The sequence below is a fragment of the Ceratotherium simum genome, chromosome 1 (assembly GCF_057802395.1).
Source record: "Ceratotherium simum simum isolate JZ-2026a chromosome 1, ASM5780239v1, whole genome shotgun sequence".
NCBI classification, from domain to species: domain Eukaryota; kingdom Metazoa; phylum Chordata; class Mammalia; order Perissodactyla; family Rhinocerotidae; genus Ceratotherium; species Ceratotherium simum.
In genome coordinates, this window is record NC_141900.1 from 98,916,802 (window position 1) to 98,939,243 (window position 22,442).

The 22,442-nt window shown below is 38.0% G+C and overlaps 1 protein-coding gene and 1 pseudogene across 1 annotated transcript; both read left to right on the forward strand.

Annotated features, from left to right (window-relative positions):
- Positions 1–1,469: 1,469 nt before the first annotated feature.
- On the forward strand, positions 1,470–2,392 carry LOC147918309 (olfactory receptor 2A7-like). Its single transcript, XM_087436097.1, is given in 2 exon segments — positions 1,470–1,725; positions 1,728–2,392. Coding segments are annotated over 2 exon segments (918 nt in total). The 5' UTR covers positions 1,470–1,472.
- An 18,579-nt stretch (positions 2,393–20,971) lies between these two features.
- On the forward strand, positions 20,972–21,908 carry LOC101393310 (olfactory receptor 2A1/2A42-like; annotated as a pseudogene).
- The last annotated feature ends 534 nt before the right edge of the window (positions 21,909–22,442 follow it).

Genomic DNA, 22,442 nt, shown 5'->3' on the forward strand with positions numbered 1-22,442 from the left:
GGAAAGAGATAAATGTGTGCAAGTGACTTTCTAGTCAACGTTTAATATTAAACAAAAAAAGATAGCACTTCTTTATTAAAAAACTAGATTTGAAATGTCACATTTAGAGGAAGTCTAATATCTAAATATACAGGGAAGAATAGCCAGAGTTATTGGACAGGTGTACAAACACTCATTTATTTATGTGCAATGTTGTGAGGCCACAGTCCGAGGAATGAGTTTGAGCTCAGAGTTCCTATCATTGATAGCTCCACTCTCAGAACAATGCTAGTACATAATAGGAAGTCAATAAATACCTGCAAATTATTTTATTTTCAACATCCTGGACATGACACTTATCGTTAGAATGGTAAGAGGACGGTTACGATGCAAATGTGATGATTTTTTAATAGTTTTAAAATTTTATGGCCATTTGAATTGAGAATTCTTGCTCATCCTTGCTATCGCCAAGACAACATCTTATATAAAAGATGGGAATAACATTTAAGCAAGAAGGGTAATATCATGTTTGTACTGACATTTTATTGTGGAATCAGAGTAAAAGAGATGATTTAGTTCAATCTCTCAAGGAATTCAGAGACCCTTTCTTGCACCCCTCACAGCGGTCATCTAAATACTGCCAAATACATGCAGAGACAGTGTCTAAAACTGGATATTTCTAGAGTTTTTATTAGTGTCGAGTCAAGATTCAACAAAGTAATTGATTCTGATTTTATGTTTAGATAAACAACACAGTACAAATCTATTCAGTCGTTCATGTAAATGTTCATCTAAATATTAGTGTTAAAAACTAAATAAGAAAAATGAGATTTAAGGCTGAAAATAAGTCTTTACACTTGAACAAGAAGAGATTTTGTGAGATATTTGTTGTGAGGTGACAACAGATGGGGGAGTGGAAAGTGCATTTAGACAGGCAGGTGAGAGGTTAATGGCTAATGTCGTATTTGACCAATGGTATTTCTCACCTTAGTGTACCCTGTCCTTAATGAACCCTTCCAACTCGAGATTAGACTTGTAGTTTAGGACTTTGGCATGTGTATTAGTTAGAAGTCATCGTTCTTGAAAAAAACAGAATAACTCTGACTAATGTAAGCAAATAAAACCAGAATTTATTTGAAAGATATGAATGAACTCTGAATGAACTCACTGAATGAACAAAATCTGTGTATTTGATTAACATATGACAATATATTTATTTTGAAAATTTAGCCTCTGTTAAAAACATTAAAAACAACAATAAAAACATATGTATATGTGTACATATATATTTTTTTTAACTTATTTTAGGGTTACCAAATATAGTCTTTAAAAATTCATTAAAAAACAACAAAAATTCACTGAAAGCGTTTCTGAACAATTTTCTATCCAACAAAAAGGTATCAAATAGGTTAACATAAATCTATTTTTAAAGACTTTTCTTAAACCACGAACGTTAACTCAATTTCCTCTGTCTTAGGAATACGGGAGACAATATGACATCTGTCACAGAGTTCATCCTCCTGGGATTTCCCCTTGACCCAAGGATTCAGATGCTTCTCTTTGAGCTCTTCTTCTTGTTCTACATCTTAACCCTGCTGGGGAACGGGGTCATTCTGGGGCTCATCTCACTGGACTCCAGGCTGCACACCCCCATGTACTTCTTCCTCTCACACCTGGCCATGGTCGACATAGCCTATGCCTGCAACACAGTGCCCCAGATGCTGGTGAACCTCCTGAACCCAGCCAAGCCATCTCCTTTGCTGGTTGCATGACACAGACCTTTCTTTTTTTGACATTTGCTGCCACCGAATGTCTTCTCTTGGTGGTGATGTCCTATGATAGGTATGTGGCCATCTGCCACCCACTGCGATATTCTGCCATCATGAGCTGGAGAGTCTGTATCAACCTGGTAGTGACTTCCTGGACCACTGGAGTTCTTCCGTCTTTGGTTCATCTAGTATTACTTCTCTCTTTACCATTCTGTAAACCCCAGAAAATTAATCACTTTTTCTGTGAAATCACGGCTGTTCTCAAACTTGCCTGTGCGGATACCCACATCAACGAAATCGTGGTGTCGGCTGGAGCAATTTTTGTGCTAATCGGACCCTTCTCATCAATTGTCATCTCATATATGTGCATTCTTTGTGCCATCCTTAGGATCCAGTCAGGAGAAGTTCAAAGAAAAGCCTTCTCCACCTGTTCATCCCACCTCTGCGTGGTCGGACTCTTTTATAGCACAGCCATTATCATGTATGTTGGGCCCCGATATGGGAGCCCCCAAGGACAGAAGAAATATCTCCTCCTGTTTCACAGCCTTTTCAATCCCATGCTTAATCCCCTGATCTATAGTCTGAGGAACAAAGAAGTGAAGAATGCCTTGAAGAGAGAGCTGAGAATAGAAAGAGCTTTATGAAAAGATTACGGCATCAGAGTTGACAGTGACCTAGGAAGATATTATCTCAAGGGGTTCCAAACTCAACTCAGCACAGGAATTATCTGAGACACTTATTAAAAATAGAGCTATTGGGCCGGCCCCATGGCTTAGCAGTTAAGTGCGCGCACTCCGCTGCTGGCGGCCCGGGTGAGGATCCCAGCGGGCACCAAGGCACCGCTTCTCCGACCATGCTGAGACTGCGTCCCACATACAGAAACTAGAAGGATGTGCAGCTATGACATACAACTATCTACTGGGGCTTTGGGGGGAAAAAATAAATTTAAAAAAATCTTAAAAAAAAATAGAGCTACCTTCTGCCCCACCAGTAGATCACTGACTCAGTAGATGTGGGATGTATTCTAGAAATCTGTCCTCAAATATTATCAGTAGCAAACTGTGATGTAGCTGCTCCATGGACCAGGATTTGGAAGCCACAGATCTAAAACAATACCCTTTACAACATCTTCATATGCTTTATATGCTGTGGTCAGCCCCATATCTTCCAAAATGTTTTCCTCAAAACACTAGCCCCTCAAGAAGGCTTTAAAATAAATTCTGTGGTCAAATAAGTGTGAGAATTATTGCATTTCAGATGTCTCACTTTAGGGCTTACAGTTCATATTAGCATAGTGAAAACTGTAAAAATTCATATGGTAAAGAAGAATTCTGTTTCAATTTTTAGCCAGTGTTTTCCAAACTTATTTAATCACATGAAATTTTTTCATAACATTTAACTGGTTCTTGGAACAGGAGAACTTGATCTTTGCCTCATTGTGAATACTTCCTGCAACCACCTTTTAGAGCAAAATAATTTTTTTCTTGCAAGGTGAGCCCCTAAAGAGGATGGAGATCTTAACACAGCACCCTAGTTCAGCCTGTGAGAATCGGTGCTCTCTTTGGGTGTAGAAAGTGAGGGTCAGTGTCTCTACTCTTCAATGCTGGATCAACTGAAGATAATAGATCCAACCCTCTGCTTCCTTTTGGAACAGCATTCCTAGATATGTCTCAGAGGATGACCTCATTCAATTTCACAATCTTCTAGATCTGAGATTAAAAAATTTATTCTGTGTACATTTTCCTGTTTACCCACTGCATGAAATCAATCTATTTTTTCTGTCTTGGGGCTCTAAAGATAAAACCAAGTTTCTCACAGAAATCTGGAAAGATTTGCAAAACCCACTACCTATATAGTGTATAAGCTTTAGAAAGGTTTCTCAACTATTATTTAGAGAATAGAGATACGGGAGAAGTTCCATAAGAGAATGTTCACAGGATTAGGTACATGACGCATGTGATGGATAAAAAGGAAATAAATACAGATAGAATACCCAAGGGGCTAGCTGATACTTTATAGATTAAGACAAAAATAAAATTTTAAAAAGTGCGTGATTTATTATTCATTGGCTATTCTTCCAATGAACAAATCTCAAAAGAGAGCTTTGCAAACAGGAATTTCCTGATACTCTATATAGATGCCATATGCATTACTGTAATCTCAAAAGACAAAGGATTAAGTGAAGTGTCTGTGCAGTTGCAAAGATTTCCTTCTAATGAAGGGAAAAAACAAACACTCTGACCAAGTTCTTTTGTGGCAAATACATGGACAAAATTTTATTACTTGTTCTTTTTCTACTGCTGGAAGAAAATAATGCTATTTTCAAGTGGTGTAAAGTAAATTAATATCTTCTAAAAATTGTATTTTTTAAAATGTTATTTTGGGATATAATCAGGTCTCAGCTACTTGAAAAGCAATAAAACTTGGAAATAAGTAAAGACTTTTAAGCATGGTTATAGTAATGTTTTGATTGTAAATTAAACCCTAGACTAAATTGGAGAAAAATGTTCTAGCATGCCTTAGTGGAGTCAAACACTGCTGAACAATTGGGAATTTGGGGGATTAAGAGAAACCGTTTAATTGCATCAAAGTGTTTTATATTATTGAACAAATATCATCATTTCAATAAAAGGATTAGTGTTCTTGATTATGGGATTAATGCTTAGTCCTTAATAAAGTTTACACTTAATTGAGTCAGACAAAAGCATTCTAACCTGTTAGTTAACCATTTCTATGGGAATCCTGATGGTCAGACTGTGAAATGATAATTTGAACATGAACGTTTATCTGGTTTGGGGCTTCTTCACTGGGAGCTTATAGGCACTGAGGAACACACGGTCCTCAGTAGCTCAGTGGATGCTTGACAATGTAAGCAAATTCTCTGTGCGTTTGTAGTATGTGTGAACTGGAGCAGAGAACAAGAGGATCCTTAGCATTGGATTATAAAGAGGTCCATGGCCTCATAAAAGGTTAAGAACTACTGATGTATTAATGAAAATTGTTTTTTGATTCTTCTTTTTAAAATGAGCATTGCAAACCTAGTCCTATAAAGTGTTAAACTTAAAAAGGAAATAAGGAGAGTCAAAAATGGCAAAAAACCATTTTCTTGAGAAAAACCTTAGGGGTTTAAGTCCTCATCATCAGTTCTGTAAGTCCAGAAACGTGTTTTCTATCAGTTAATCTGAAATTGATTGTAATTGAGAGAACTGACTGACCCTCACAAAACTCAGGAGATAATCATGCTTAACCCACATGCTAATTTCAACTTTTATAATGAAGGATATTTCTTCCCAGGTAAAGAAGTATCTATACCCATTACCCAAGATACCCCAGTTCTCTTTTTAAAAATCCGAGAAATAAAAAAACAATTAGAATATGGCTCAAGGAGCCTAGTTCAAAGCAAGTGGAATTGAATAATAGTAAAGGGTATCTTTTCAAAACTGTAGAAAAAAATTCCCCCTATAGATCACAATTCTCATCATCAGAACCCAGGTGTCTACCAACTGAAGTTTCTATGTCTTGGGCTGTGTTCAACAAGCTCTAACAAATTGTGCCTCTTTATTTTCCCATTTTTCAAGATTCCAAGTGAAATATAGAACTTTTAACACATAATTACTCCAGAAATGCAATTAATAACATTTTACAATTGTTATTTTCCATCAGTTACATGCCTGTCATGATATTCTGAAGACATGTTCATTCTTGACTTGGATATTTATTTCATCAATTAAAAGCCAACATTTTGCAAACCAATTATTAAAGTAATTTACTTTAGGAAGTGTTTTAATTATCAAAGTGTTGATTTTTATTATAACAATGGTCATATGGTGATGAACATAGAAAACTGTGTCCTAGACTATTGTTGTCACAAGATTTCAGTTTGCTACTAATTTTTTCTCTTATATGTCAGTTTTCTGATTTCCACATTTTCTGAAGGTCACCTGGGTATACAAAGAAAAGGAAAGAAGAAAGGTCTCAATACTTATGGATTGCCCGATATGCACCAGGCTTTTCATATGATCAGGAGCCATTTTCGGTGTCACTAAATGCGCATTTCTTCCCATAGTGGATATGCAGAGCAGAAGCACAGGTGGACATGTTCTCAAAACCCGATAACTGTGCCCAGTTTTCCCTAAGTTTATGTCACAACCCCAACAAGTCAAGTATCACATTGTAATGAACTAATCGGTTTGTAAATCGCATGATTGATAGGAGATTTCCAAAATAACATTTTGACCCCCTTATAACCAGTATAAGAATGCAGACAAATACAAATAAATATGACATGTTAGGTAGCAAATCTCCCAATCCCAGAACAAGCAGGAAGCTTCTAGGGGAAGCTGTCTCCTTGGAGAGGGTCCTTTCCTCCCCTCTCCTGAGGGACTGGACTCAGAATCTCCCCACTTCACAATGGAGAGTAGAGAATACTTCCAACAGTTGACCTGCATTGGTGGTTCCTGCCCTAGAAAACCCTCCCTGGGCAGGTTCTAATAAGCCCCACTGGCACACCTTGGACTCTCTTTGGACTCCCTGATCCACTCCAGGCCTCCATAACCAGCTCTCTACAGCATCTCCACACCTTGAGTTACTTGGAATCAGCTGATTTTTCGGAGTCCTCTCCCACCTCTGCTGCAACTCGAGGGTCCCGGATGACAGTGGGGAGAAGTTGAACTACAAGGTTAATGCCAGGAGCTTCTTCATTGTCACACTGGTTCTGCTTCCTTATAAGTTCACCTGGACCATCTGGAGATGTGGGAACTAGGGCAGAGTGGGATCCATGAAATCCAAATAATGCCGAGTATTCGGGGACCATAATGAGTGACGTTGTCTCAGAGGTGTGCTCCATGGCTCTGTCTGTGTTTCCTAATTGTGCGTCCTGCTGAGGATGAGAACAGAACAAAAAGAGAGAATTGCTTTGTCTCTCCTTCCCAGTGGAGGTGGGCATGCACTACCTCTCACAGCCCACCTCCTCCAGGGATCCCTCCAGAGCTGCCAACTAGTTTGACCCCATCAAAAAATAAAGCCTTCTTTTCCGAAGATTCTGCCACATCTTCCATCAGGAACAGAAGTGAGGGTTCTGGAGCTCCCACAGAAGCTTCTAGAAAGCAGGACCCTGCTCAACCTTCAGGGGCTTTCCCCTTTTGAGATCCTTGAGACAAAATGTGGGAACTACCAGTTTGCCTTATTTTATTTTACCATCAATTCCTCTTAGATATGTTACAGCATGTAGTATTTTATTAATTATCACTCTGTTACTGCCACTCTTTAAGTATTGGAAAGAGAAATAAATACTCTCTGTTAATGTTAAACATGTATACTCATCATTCATATTCCATATGAATAGTTTCTGGGAAAAATCAAATGCACATTTTATAGACAAATTATATAAAAATGTTTAGGATTTGTTTAATTTTGTTTCATTGGTAGAGAAATACCCATGTGATAGAGATTTTCTTGGAAAAGATGACACTGAAAAATAAGTAAGAAATTTCTGTATTATGGATTTGGATGGAACATATGGAATAATTTTCCTAGCCAAAGAAAATTATTAGGGTATATTATGTAGCGATGTTACATTTCAAGAAAATTAACATGTTGGTTGTATAAATTATGCATTTGATTATTGGAAGCGCAGTCACAATCCACACTAAATCTCTGAGAACATATTTATTGCAGTGGAATATGAAGCCAAATGAATAGTAAATCTATGTCTTTTATGTATCTTTCATTAAGCAGAGCACTAAAGACAGTAGCAGGCAGCTAGAATGTACTCAATATGTGTAAATATTAGGTTTTCTGTAGTTTGGAGGATTAGTTTTTGTGGTGGGGATGGAAAGAGTACAGATAGGGGACCAAGATGTTAGGTGGTGGTGTAACAAGGTGGGCGAAGGGTGAAATAGTCAGTAAGACTATATATTTTATTTTTATAGGATTTTAGTGTTTAATGTGCACCTTTTTATTCATCCCTGCTCTTTCTCCTGAAGTACATTTCCACAGTAAAATCTTCACAGAGCTCGGAATTCTCAATCTGCTTCACTTTGTGCTTCTACAGTCCCCATACATAGGAAGCATTTGATAGTATGGTCAATTATTATCAACCTTTAACAGATTCTCAAATAGACTATAATTACATGGAACTGACACTCAGTTCTTCTTTAAGGTCCACAATAGTTCTTGTATCTGGAAAAATCACTTATCAACCCTCGCCCCATAAGACAACTTTGCACAGTTTTGGCTTATAGCTATGTAAACAATAAAATGAATTAGTTTCCAGTTGTTCCTTGTTACTCGAAAGTAAACAACCCTACAGTTCAGCAGAGCTATGCAGAGCTATGGATTAACACTAGGTGATTATTCTAGGAATTCTGCTTTTACCCATGCCCACTACTTCAGAAAAGATCTTGCCAGCTCATTGCTTCAAGGTTTACTTTTTAAAATATAGGTTCCATCAAGTTCTGATGTTTTGTTTATACATGAAATTATTTCTTTCTTAGATATTTACTTCATAACTTTAGAGTTGACTGATTATTTATTAACCAGATAATGATTTGCCATTTTTGAAATTCTGAAATTGTACACATATAAATTAACGGACATCACTGTACCTACGAGTTACATTGGAAACTGGGATACATTTCAATGTTGAGCTACCCCCTTCACTCACACCAGTCCATAAGAAATTTAATCTGTTTGCACTCCATTTGATTGTATTTAACTAATATTAGATATGTCATGTAGGTATTAAATAAAATAAGAAAAAATAGATAAAAGAGAAGTATATCCAAAATTTAGTTGTTTAAAACACTTTGCAAATCCTTCAATTATTCTTACCAAATTTATAAAATCCTGTTTTAAGGCAGATCGCCAGGGGTGAAATTCTTCTGAGCTGCTGTACTTTACTTCCTTTGGGAGGAATGGGCTGGACTTGGCATAATTACAGTAGAAAATATTTTTTAAAGGAATCAGATCTAATATAGCAGCATCAATATTTAAATGTCTGTTCATTTGCTTATGTTTATTGATTTGTCATTCAACTTCTCCACTGCTTTAAAAGAAACCAAATGTGAACCAAATAGGGCTACTGCGATTAAAGAATATTGATGTATTCTGGCCTTCTTTTTCATATGTCTTTCAATTTGGCTATCAAAAATCACAGTTTGTGCCATATTTCTTTTTTCATTTATGTTTTCACATTGAGCAAAGAAAGGAAAATTGGGAAAGGAAATTACTATGTTATATGTGGGTGGATTTGAATGTATCTTTCACAGCCAAATATTTTCCTATGCCTTACGTGTTTAAAAAATAAATCTAGAAAAAAAAATAAATTTAAAAAGTTTGTTAAGCACAGAAATTTTTTTTTATAATTTATTTATTTTTTCCCCCAAAGCCCCAGTAGATAATTGTGTGTCATAGGTACACATCCTTCTAGTTGCTGTATGTGGGATGCAGCCTCAGCATGGCCGGAGAAGGGGTGCGTCGGTGCGCGCTTAACCGCTAGGCCACAGGGTCGGCCCAGAAATTTTTTTTTTTTTTTAAGATTTTTATTTATTTATTTTTTCCCCCCAAAGCCCCAGTAGATAGTTGTATGTCATAGCTGCACATCCTTCTAGTTGCTGTATGTGGGACGCGGCCGAGGCCGGAGAAGCGGTGCATCTGTGCGCGCCGGGGATCCGAACCCGGGCCGCCAGCAGCGGAGTGCGCGCACCCAACCGCTAAGCCACGGCCGGCCCGGCCCAGAAATTTTTAATATTAACCTAAGATCAAGTATGAGGAATATTTAATATATTATTTAGATTACTTTTGTGTCTCAGTGATTTGACAATTTATCAATAATGCTTATAAGAAAATAGGCATTTCACTTATTCCTGTCAGGAAGGGATCTGTTTCTTTCTCTGAGTCTTGCTTCAATGAGGTTACCGTGATCCAGGGTCTAATCCTCACTTTTATATCCACCTTTGGAAATTTTGTTCAGGAACTGCATCATGCTATCCAAAGCACAATCAGATAATGCATAAGCCAGAATACCTAAACATTATTTATTTAAAATTCAAAATGCAACTGCATTATGAGCAAAGAACTTTGCTGATCAACACACTCCTTCTTTGTAGAAATATCTACACAAGAAGATAATTTATTACCTAACAGTTGATTGGTGAACATGAAATCAGAGCAAGAGGGGCTAATCAGAGATCTTACTGGCTGGGGCTGTTGATTACTAGTCACCTAAGCCATCCATCTAGACTGCAGACATAGAATCACCAGGTGACTAGGATCCTTGTGCCAACCCGCCATCTTCCCTAAAGATGCGTGGACAAACGCTGCCTCTCTGGCTTTATGTCTATGTTCCACACTGATCCTCTCCTTTCTTTTTCCCACAGTCTTCTCCAGATAGGTAGCCCACACAACTGACTACATTTGGGTTCACTGTCACATCCTCCTGCCCTGCCTCCCTGAGATTGTATCAGAGCATCTTGAGTGGACTTGTGGAGGCTCCCAAAACTCTCCAGTCGCATATTTCCTGATATCTTGTTTTTTGCCTCTAGATTGTAATTCTCATCAGTTATATGCATGTTTCCAAGTTTTTTTCTCAGAATTCAATCCTATCTCTTATATCCAGTTTCCCTGGGGAGCACCTCCTTGACATCTCCATTAGTACTGATGACAGCTAAACTGTGGACTGGCCCAAAAGTGTACCTTTCCTCACACTAATCCTGGAACTTACAAGTTACTACAAGTTATTTGCCCTTGCAATGGCACTGACAAATGTTTGCACTAGAAATAATGCTGAATTTTAACATGGCTTATTGAGGAAGCTATGATCCAAGATCTAAGGTAAAAAAAGCCAAATTTATCAATTTAGCATACCACCACTTGATAGACTAAGTATCTTACCGCCAACTTGTTGATGCGGCCATTTGGCTAGAGACAAGCTGAATTACCAATTTGTCAATAATTTGTTTCTATTAGCTACTTATAAAGTATATGTTAATTCTTGTTGCTGGGGTCAGCCACTGTTTTTTGGTTTAAACAGCAATTTCCTGTGTTTTGGATTTCAGGTATAATGTGTGTTACAAATATGAAGGATTGAATTTACAGCAAGATGAGTCTATTTCCTCCTTATTTTCATTCTAGCCTATGACCTTTTTTATTCTCTTTTCTTTAATTTTTTCCAGTTTTATTGAGATATAATTGACTTACAGCACTGTATAATTTTAAGGTATACAGCTTAATGATTTGACTTACAAATATTGTGAAATGATTACCCACAATAAGTCTAGTTAACATCCATCACATCATATAGATAAAAAAATATTTTTTTCCTTGTGATGAGAAGTCTTAGGCTTTACTCTCATAACAATTTTCAAATATACAATAAGGTAGTGTTAACTATAGTCATCACGTTGTACATTACATCCCTAGTAAATATTTATCTTATAACTGGAAGTTTGTACCTTTTGACCCGCTTCCTCCAATTCCCCCTCACCCTAAGCCCTGCCTCTGTTAGCCACTAATTGCTTTCTTTTGCTATGAGTTTCATTGTTGTTTCTTTATTTTTATATCCTGCATATAAGTGAGATTATACAGTATTAATCTTTCTCTGTCTGACTTATTTCACTTAGCATAATGCCCTCACGGCCCATCCATGTCACAGATGGCAGGATTTCCTTCTTTTTTATGGCTGAATAATATTCTATTGTATACATATATATATATCTCCTCTCACAACTTCTTTACACATTCATCTGTCAATGGACACTTAGGTTGTTTCCATGTCTTGGCCATTGTAAATAATGCTGCTACAAACATGGAGGTGCAGACATCTTTTCAAGCTAGTGTTTTCATTTCCTTCTGATAAATACCCAGAAGCTGGATGGCTGGATCATATGGTAGTTTTATTTTTAGTTTTTTAAAGAACCTCCATACTGTTTTCCATAGTTGCTGTAACAATTTACAATCTCAACAACAGTGCAAAAGGGTTCTCTTTTATCTACATCCTCGCCAACACTGGTTATTTCTTGGTTTTGGTGATAACCATTCTAACAGGTGTGGGGTGATATCTCATTGTGGTTTTGATTTGCATTTCCCCGATGATTAGCGATGTTGAGCAATTTTCACGTATCTGTTGGCCGTGTGTATGTCTTCACTGGAAAAATGTCTATTCCGATCCTTTGCCTATTTTCGATTGGATTATTTGTTTTGGGTTTTTTTTTTTTTTTGCTATTGAGTTGTATGCATTTTTATATACTTTGGATATTAACTCCTTATCATATATATGGTATGTAAATATTTTTTCCCATTCCATGTGTTGTCTTTTCATTCTGTTGATTGTTTCTTTTTGCTGTGCATAAGTTTTATAACTTGACGTAGTCCCACTTGATTTTTTTATTTTTCTATTTTAATTGTGGTAACATTGGTTTATAACATTATATAAATTTCAGGTGTTCATCACTATATTCCAATTTCTGTGTAGATTACATCATATTCACCACCCAAAGACTAATTACAATCCATCACCACACACGTGCCTAATCACTCCTTTCACCCTCCTCACTCTCCCCTTCCTTTCTGGTAACCACCAATCCAATCTCTGTCTCTCTGTGATTGTTTGTTGCTGTTTTTATCTTCTACTTATGTGTGAGATCATATGGTATTTGACTTTCTCCCTCTGACTTATTTCTCTTAGCATAATACCCTCAAGGTCCATCCATGTTCTCACAAATGGCTGGATTTCATCATTTTTTATGGCTGAATAGTATTCCATTGTGTATATATACCACATCTTCTTTATCCATTCATCCCTTGATGGGAACCTAGGTTGCTTCCAAGTCTTGGCTATTGTGAATAATGCTGAAATGAACACAGGGGTTCATGTGTCTTTATGCGTTCATGTTTTCATGTTCTTTGGATAAATACCCAGCAGTGGAATAGCTGGATCATATGGTAGTTCCATTCTTAAGCTGTTGAGGAATCTCTATACTGTTTTCCATAGTGGCTGCACCAGTTTGCACTCCTACCAGCAGTGTATGAGAGTTCCCTTTTCTCCACATCCTCTCCAACACTTGTTATTTCCTGTCTTGTTAATTATAGCCATTCTGACAGGCGTGGTTGTGGTGAGAATATCACCTCATGAGAGGTGATATCTCGTTGTAGTTTTGATTTGCATTTCCCTGATAGTTAATGATGTTGAACATCTTTTCATGGGCCTGTTGGCCATCTGTATATCTTCTTTGGAGAAATGTCTGTTCAGATCTTTCGTCCATTTTTCAATTGGGTTGTTAGTTTTTTTGTTGTTAAGATATATGAGTTCTTAATATATTTTGGAGATTAACCCCTTATCAGATATGTGGTTTGGAAATATCTTCTCCCAATTGTTAGGTTGTCTTTTGTTTCATGATGGATTCCTTTGCTGTGCAGCCACTTTTTAGTTTGATGCAGTCCCATTTGTTTATTTTTTCTATTGTTTCCCTTGACCAGTCAGACATGGTACTTGAAAATATGCTGTGAAGACTAATGTCAAAGAGCGTACTACCTATTTTTTCTTCTGGAAGTTTCATGGTTTCAGGTCTTAGGTTCCAGTTTTTCATCCATTTTGAGTTAATTTTTGTATATGGTGTAAGATAATGGTCTACTTTCATTCTTTTGCATGTGGCTGTCCAGTTTTCCCAACACCATTTATTGAAGAGCCTTTCCTTTCTCCATGTATGTTCTTGGCTCCCTTGCCAAAAATTAGATGTCCAGATACATGGGTTTTTTCTATGCTCTCTATTCTGTTCCAATGATCTGTGTGTCTGTCTTTGTGCCAGTACCATGCTGTTTTGGGTACTATAGCTTTGTGTTATATTTTGAAATCAGGGAGTGTGATACCTCCAGCTTTGTTCTTTTTTCTCAGGATTGCTTTGGCTATTTGGGGTCTTTTGTTGTTCCATGTAAGTTTTAGGATTCTTTGTTCTATTTCTGTGAAAAATGTTGTTGGGTCTTTGATAGGGATTGCATTGAATCTGTAGATTGCTTTAGGAAGTATGGATATTTTAACTATGCTAATTCTTCCACTCCAACAGCATGGACTATCTTTCCATTTCTTTGTGTCTTCTTCTATTTCTTTCAACAATGTTTTATAGTTTTCAGCATACAAATCTTTCACCTGTTTGGTTAAGTTTACTCCTAGGTATTTTATTCTTTTTGTTGCAATTGTAAATGAGATTGTATTCTTAATTTCTCTTTCTGCTACTTCATTATTAGTGTATAGAAATGCAACTGATTTTTGGATGTTGATTTTGTATCCTGCAACTTTACTGTATTCATTTATTATTTCTCTGAGTTTTTTTTGGATTCTTTAAGAGTTTTCTGTATATAAAATCATCTTTAACTGCAAATAGTGACAGTTTCACCTTTTCCTTTCCAATTTGGATCCCTTTTATTTCTTTTTCTTGCCTGATTGCTCTGGCTAGGACTTCCAATACTATGTTAAATAAGAGTGGTGAAAGTGGGCATCCTTGTCTGGTTCCTGTTCTTAGAGGGATAGCTTTCAGTTTTTTTCCATTGAGTATGATGTTGTCTGCAGGTTTGTCATATATGGCCTTTATTATGTTGAGGTACTTTCCTTCAATACCCATTTTATTTAGAGTTTTTATCATAAACGGATGCTGCATCCTATCAAATGCTTTCCCTGCATCTATTGAGATGATCATGTGATTTTTCTTCTTTATTTTATTAATGTGGTGTATCACGTTGATTAACTTGCAGGTGTTGAACCATCCCCACATCCCTGGAATAAGTCCCACTTGATCATGGTATATGATCTTTTTATTGTATTGTGGTATTCTATTTGCTAGTATTTTGTTGAGGATTTTTGCATTGATGTTCATTGGTGATATTGGCCTGTAATTTTCTTTTTTTTGTGTTGTCCTTGTCTGGTTTTGCTATCAAGGTAATGTTGGCTTCGTAGAATAAGTTAGGAAGCTTCTCATCCTCTTCAATTTTTTGGAAGAGTTTGAGAAGGATAGGTATTATGTCTTCTTTGAATGTTTGGTAAAATTCACCAGGGAAGCTGTCTGGTCCTGGACTTTTATTTTTGGGGAGGTTTTTGATTACTGTTTCAATCTCCTTACTGTTGATTGGTCTACTCAGATTCTCTATTTCTACTTGATTCAGTTTTGGAAGGTTGTATGATTCTAAGAATTTATCTGTTTCTTCTAGATTATCCAATTTGCTAGCGTATAGCTTTTCATAGTATTCTCTCATAATCTTTTGTATTTCTGAGGTGTCCATTATAATTTTTCCTCTTTCATTTCTGATTTTACTTATTTGAGCCGTCTCTCTTTTTTTCTTGGTGAGTCTAACTAAAGGTTTGTAAATTTTGTGTATCTTTTCAAAGAACCAGCTCTTAGTTTCATTGATCTTTTCTATTGTTTTTTTTAGTCGCTATTTCATTTATTTCTGCTCTGATTTTTATTATTTCCTTCCTTCTATTGATTTTTTGATTTGTTTGTTCTTCTTTTTCCAATTCCTTTAGGTGTACCATTAGATTGTTTACTTGAGATTTTTTTGGTTTATTGAGATAAGCCTGTATTGCTGTCAATTTCCCTCTTAAAACAGCTTTTGCTATATCCCATAGATTTTGGAATGTCATATTTTTGTTTTCATTTTCCTCCCGATATTTTTTGATTTCTCCTTTGATTTCTTCATTAACTCAATCATTGTTCAGTAACATTTTGTTTAATCTCCACATATTTGTGGATTTTCTGATTTTCTTCCTGTAGTTGATTTCTAGTTTCACACCATTGTGGTCAGAAAAGAGGCTTGGTATTATTTCAGTCTTCTTAAATTTATTGAGACTTGTTTTGTGGCCTAATATGTGACCAGTCCTGAAGAATATTTCCTGTGCGTTTGAAAAGAATGTATATTCTGCGGTTTTTGGATGTAATGTTCTGTATATATCTACTAAGTCCATCTGGTCTAATGTGCCATTTAAGGCCAATGTTTCCTTATTGGTGTTCTGTTTGGATGATCTATCCATTGGTGTACGTAGAGTGTTAAAGTCTCCCACTATTATTGTGTTGCTGTCTATTTCTCCTTCACATCTGTTAATAATTGCTTTAATAGTTGCTTTATATATTTAGCTGCTCCTACGTTGGGTGCATAGTTATTTACAAGTGTTATATCCTCTTTTGGATTGTTATCTTGATCATTATGTAGTGCCCTTCTTTGTCTCCTGTTACAGTTTTAATTTTAAAGTCTATTTTGTCTGATATAAGTATTGCTACCCCAGCTTTGTTTTCATTTCCATTTGCATGGAGTATTTTTTCCATCCCTTCACTTTCAATTTGTGAGTGTCTTTAGGTCTGAAGTGTGTCTCTTGTATGCAGCATATACACGGATCTTGTTTTTTTATCCAATCAGGCACCCTATGCTTTTTATTGGAGCATTTAGTCCATTGACATTTAAAGTAGCTATTGATACGTATGTACTTATTGCCATTTTGTTCCTTTTTTTCTGAGTGTTTTAGTATTTCTTCTCTGTTCCTTTCTTCTTCTCTTGTTCTCTTTCCTTGTAGTTTGATGGCTTTCTTTAGTATTGTGTTTGGGTTCCTTTCACTTAATTTTTTGTATATTTATTGTAGGTTTCTAGTTTGTGATTACCTTGAGGTTCATATATAATAACCTATCTGTATTAAGTTGATGGTCTCTTTAGTTTGAGCTCTTTCTAAAAACTCTACTCTTTTACTCACTTCCTCCCACATTTTATGTTGTTTTATTTTCTTTTTTGAGGAAGATTGGCCCTGCACTGATGTCTGATGCCAATCTTCCTCTTTTTTTTCTTTTTTCTCCCCAAAGCCCTGTACATAGTCGTGTATCATAGTTTTAGAGTTGTAGCTCTATATCTATTTTGGATGCTGCCTCAGAATGGTTTGATGAGTGGTGAGCTGGTGTGCACTCTGGATCCAAACCAGCAAACCCCAGGCCACAAAGCAGAATGTGAGAACTTAACTGCTATGCCACCAGGCCAACCCCATTTATGAGTTTTTGTGCGTGTGTGTGTGTGTGTGTGTGTGTGAGGAAGATTAGCTCTGAGCTAACATCCGATGCCAATCCTCCTCTTTTTGCTGAGGAAGATTGGCCCTAGGCTAACATCCATGCCCATCTTCCTCTACTTTTATATGGGACGCTGCCACAGCATGGCTTGACAAGTGGTGCATGGGTGCGCACATGGGATCTGAACCTGCGAACCCTGGGCTGCTGAAGCAGAGCACATGCGCTTAACCACTACACCACCAGGCCAGCCCTTTCCCTTTTATGTTTGTGATATCGTGTCTAACCTCTTTGTGTGTGTTTGCGTATCTGTTACCCTCTTATCATGGAAATAGGTAATTTTAGTACTTTTGTCTTTTGACCTTCATATTACCTTCATAGGTGGTTGATCTGCTACCTTTAGTGTATTTTTGCCTTTACAAGTGATTTTATTGCTTTTTTTTTTTAGAATTTTCTCATTCCTATTTGTGGTCTTCTCTTTCCCACTTAAATAAGTCCCTTAGCATTTCTTGTAAGACTGGTTTCTTGGTGATAAAATCCTGTTATTTTTGCTTGTCTGGGAAACTTTTTATCTCCTTTCATTCTGAATGATAACCTTGCTGGGTAGAGTATTCTCTGCCATAGGTTTTTTCCTTTCAGCACTTTAAATATATCGTGCCACTCCCTTCTAGCCTGTAAGGTGTCTGCTGAGAACTCAGCTGATAGCCTTATGGGATTTCCTTTGTATGTAACTTGTTGCCTTTCTCTTGTGGCTTTTAGGATTCTCTCTTTCTCTTTAATTCTGGACATTTTAATTATAACGTGTCTTGGTGTGGGCCTTTTTGGATTTACCTTGTTTGGTGCTCTCTGTGCTTCCTGTACCTTGACGTCTCTTTCCTTCTTTAGTTTAGGAAAGTTTTCAGCTATTATTTCTTCAAATAGATTCTCTGCCCCTTTGTCTCTCTCTGTTTCTTCTGGGACACCTATAATATGGATGTTAGTATGCTTGATGTTGTCCCAGAGGTCCCTTAGACTGCTCTCATTTTTTTAAATTCTTTTGTCTTTTATCTGTTCAGCTTGGGTGATTTCCTCCAGTCTTTCATCCAGCTCATTGATCCTTTCTTCTGTATCATCTATTGAGTCCCTCTAGTGAATTTTTCATTTCTAGTATTGTATTATTCATTTCTGATTGTTTTTTTTTTTTATTTTCCAATTGTTTGTTGAAGTTCTCACTGAGTTTGTCCATTCTTCTCCCAAGATCAGTAGGCATCCTTATGACTTTTTGTTTGACCTCTTTGCCAGGTAGATTTTTTTATTTATGTTTCATTTAGTTCTTTTTCTGGGGTTTTGTCCTGTTCCCTTACTTGGAATGTATTCCTTTGTCTCCTCATTTTGCCTCTTTCTCTGTGCTTATATCTATGTATTAGGTATGTCAGCTATGTCTCTTGATCTTGGAGAGGTGGCCGTAGGTAAGAGATGTCTTATGAGGCCCAGCAGTGTGCTTTCCTCTTGTCACAAATTTAAAATATTTCAGGAGTGTCCCCTTTGTGGGCTACAAGTGTCCTTCTGTTGTGCCAGGGCTGTTCTTGCTGCAGGTGCCCAGGGAGTCTACACTATCCCCGTGGGTGGCTGGTTGTAATGCTCAGCTGCGTGTGGCTGCTATGGACCCTTCAGTCACTTTATCAGTCATGGGGAGCCTCAGCACAGTTGGCTGCAAGGTCTAATAGCACGTTCCTGTTGCAGTTTTTCTGGTAAGTGAGTAGGCCACTAGCGTGGCTTCTTGCTAGACCCAGGGGCTTACAATTGCTGTAGGCCTCCATCCTACAAGGCTCTTGTCATCTCTTTCAGGATTGCAGCTGAGTGGGGCTCACCTCAGGCATGGGAGCACCCAATTGTTTCAGGCTTTGGAAGGTGGGGCTGATCCCCTATGCAGCTGTTTGAGAAGCACAAGTCTTCTTCAGTTGACACACCCTACCACCCACAAGTCCCCACACACACTGTCAACACAGTCCTGCCCTGTGCACACACCTCAATCTCCTGAAGAGGACCAAGTTGCCCCACTGCTGCGGCCCCACACACTACACTGCTGCTGGGGCCCCACACACTACACCCACTCCTCGTGCATGACCTGCCCTGCAGAGGTGGACCCACTCACCCTGCTGCAGAGGATCCAGGCAGCCTGCCTATTCAGGCCCACAAGTTGCTTGAGGGCTTTCTGTTGGGTGAGGCCAGTCCCTAGGGAAGGTTGCCTGCCATGGCTGAGCTGGATTAAATAAGTGCTCTAGTAGGTGGAGCAGACCATGGGCTAACAGGCCAGGGGAAGAACTCCAATGGCATCTGCCAGCATCTTTGTCAGCACGCTGGTACTAGGTCACAATAATGGCTGCCACCAATGTCTCAGTCCCTGGAGAGGTCTCACCTCTCACCAAGATGCACCCAGAGCCTATCAGGTGAATCTCTTCATCAAAGGACTGTGCATCTTTCTTTCTGGTGATTTTAGGTTGCTCTCTGAAACAGGTGAATTTGTGCATGGGCCCTTTAAGAGCAGGCTTTTTTTTCCTTATGACTGATAGCTTTTCTGAGGGTATTCCCTGTTATTGTTAGCAGCCAGCAAAGCCAGATATTATGACACTCACTCATCTCAGTTGTGCTGAGTCCAAAAGCTGCTTATAGTGGTACTGCTCCCTGGCTCAGATCCCCCACTCCTCCGGTGAAGGCTACATACCTTAGGATTGCTCCTGGCCGGCTATGAAGTGCCACGCCTGGAAGGTGGTTTTTTTTCTCTCCAGAAAGGAATTTCTGCCTCTCCTACCTCAGTCAGCACTGTCCCTTGTTCTGTGGGTTCTTTTTATCCAGTTTTCAGATCTCTCTCAGGGGTAAGTGTTACAAGAGTAGTTGTAAATTTGTTACATCCATGGGATGAGGTGAGTTCAGAGTCTGCCTATGCCGCTGTCTTGACACCAACCTCTCCACTTGTTTATTTTTTATTTTGTTGCTTGTGCTTTAGGTGTCATATTCAAAAAATCATTGCCAAGACCTATGTCAAGGAGCTGTTTTTCCATTTTCTTCTAGGAGTTTTATGATTTTCAGTCTTATATTTAAGTTTTTAATCCATTTTGTGTTAATTTTTGTGAGTGGTGTAAGATAGGGGTCTAGTTTTATTCTTTTACATGCGAACATCCAATTTTCACAGCACCATTTATTGAAGAGGCTGTCTTTTCTCCATTGAGTATTCCTTGCTTCCTTGTCAGATATTAGTCAACCTTATATGTACGAGTTTATTTCTGGGCTCTCAATTCTGTTCCATTGGTCTATGTGTCTGTTTTTATGCCAGTACTATACTGTTTTGATTATTATAGCTTTATAATATACTTTGAAATCAGGAAGTGTAATGCCTGCTGCTTTCTTCTTCTTTTTCAGTATTACTTTGGCTATTCGGGGTCTTTTGTAGTTTTAAATTTTAGGATTGTTTTTTCTACTTCTGTAAAAAATGCCATTAGAATCTTGACAGGGATTGCATTGGATCCATAGATGGTTCTGAGTAGTGTGGACATTTTAACAATATTCTTCTAATCTGTGAACATGGGATTTAGATACTGATAGTAACTCAATCATAATTTCTACTGAAGTAAGTAAAATTGTTTTCTTTTCCAGGACCATTCTCATTTTTAAAGCTCTTCTGTAACTATTTCTACTGTCCAGTAATTCTCTTACAGATTTGGACATTTGTAGCTCTGAGACAATCCATATTTCCTGATTATTTTCTTTGCAATCTGGTTTGATATTTCTTAATTCCATCACAGTGTCAGTGGATCTAGGTAGGTAATCACTGGTGACATAGTCCCCTTCTGTAAAATTGCATATCAGATTAAGAATTTAGCTTAATGGACAGACACAATTTAAATTTGTTTAAATAGGTAAGTCAGTCTCTTTCTTTCTTTCTTTCTTTCTTTCTTTCTTTCTTTCTTTCCTTCTTCCTTCTTTCCTTCTTTCCTTCCTTCCTTCCTTCCCTCCCTCCTTCTTTCTTTCCTTCCTTCTTCCCTCCTTCTTTCCTTCCTTCCTTCCTTCCTTTCTTCTTTCTTCCCTCCCTCCCTCTCTTTATTTATAAGTCAATGAGTTCGGTGATTACTAATAATTTTTCACACAGTAAAAATTTATGGGACAATAAATAAAATAGATGTCACATAGCTATCTGGTTCTCTCTTTAATAGTGAAATGAAGGAAAATCAGACAATGGTTACAGAGTTCATCCTACTGGGATTTTGTCTTGGTCTAAGGATCCATGTTGTCCTTTTTGGACTTTTTGCTTTATTCTATACCTTCACCCTGCTGGGGAACGGGGTCATCCTGGGGCTCATCTCACTGGACTCCAGGCTGCACACTCCCATGTACTTCTTCCTCTCACACCTGGCCACTGTCAACCTAGCCTATGCCTGCAACATGGTGCCCCAGATGCTGATGAACCTCCTGAATCCAGCCAAGCCCACCTCCTTTGCTGGCTGCATGACACAAACCTTTCTCTTTTTGAGTTTTGCTCACATCGACTGTCTTCTCCTGGTGGTGATGTTCTCTGATCGGTATGTGGCTATCTGCCATCCTCTTCAATATTCTGTCAGCATAAGCTGGAAAGTCTGCATCAACTTGGTGGTGATTTCCTGGGCATGTGGCTTTCTCCTGGCCCTGGTCCATGTGAGCCTCATCCTGCGGCTGCCCTTCTGTGGACCTCATGAAATCAACCACTTCTCCTGTGAAATCTTGTCTGTCCTCAAGTTGGCCTGTGCTGACACTAGGCTCAACTTAGATGTCATCTTTGTTGCTTCTGTGTTTGTTTTAGTTGGGCCACTCTGCTTTGTTCTGGTGTCCTACACACGCATCCTATTTGCCATCCTCAGGATCAAGTCTGGGGAGGCCGCAGAAAGACCTTCTCCACCTGCTCCTCTCACTTCTGTGTGGTCGGGCTCTTCTTTGGCAGTGCCATCGTCACGTACATGGCCCCCAAATTCCACCATCCTGAGGAGCAGCAGAAGATCCTTTTCCTATTTTACAGTTTTTTCAACCCTGTGCTGAACCCACTGATGTACAGAGGAATGCAGAGGTCAAGGGTGCCCTGAGGAGAGCACTGTGCAAGGAAAGTCATTCCCAATTGGAATGACATTTGAATCACCAGCCTAAGTGCTTGATTACTGCCTAAATCCAGAAAAGTTTACAACTCTCTTTTTATGTGTGCCTAAATGACACAAGAGCAAACTTTCCCTCTTCCTTTGAAGGAAAAGTTTTAGACATGTCGTATTCATTGATTTTCTATCAGATGTGATTTTTTTCTTTTATTTCTCATTGACTTAAGTATCTGTGAGATTAAAAATTATGTTAATTCATTTTCTGGGTTCCAAAAGTTGAATACAGTCTATCTACCTCCCTTATCTAACTATATTAACTCACTAACTGTATATGTCACAAGATTTTGGAAGAAAAAACGCTGCTGTGAAAGGAAGTGCTCCCCCAAACCCGAAGGCACACTAGTCCATTCTCCCACAATTGCACTTGCCCTGTTAAAGAATAACTGAGGGATATTTCGTTTTGTTGCATGACATTGAGAAATTGCACATGAAAATTGTCTCACATTAGGGAGTTAACAAGCAGGCCAAGTGAAGGAACAAAATTAATACAAAGTATATAGGAGGAAGGA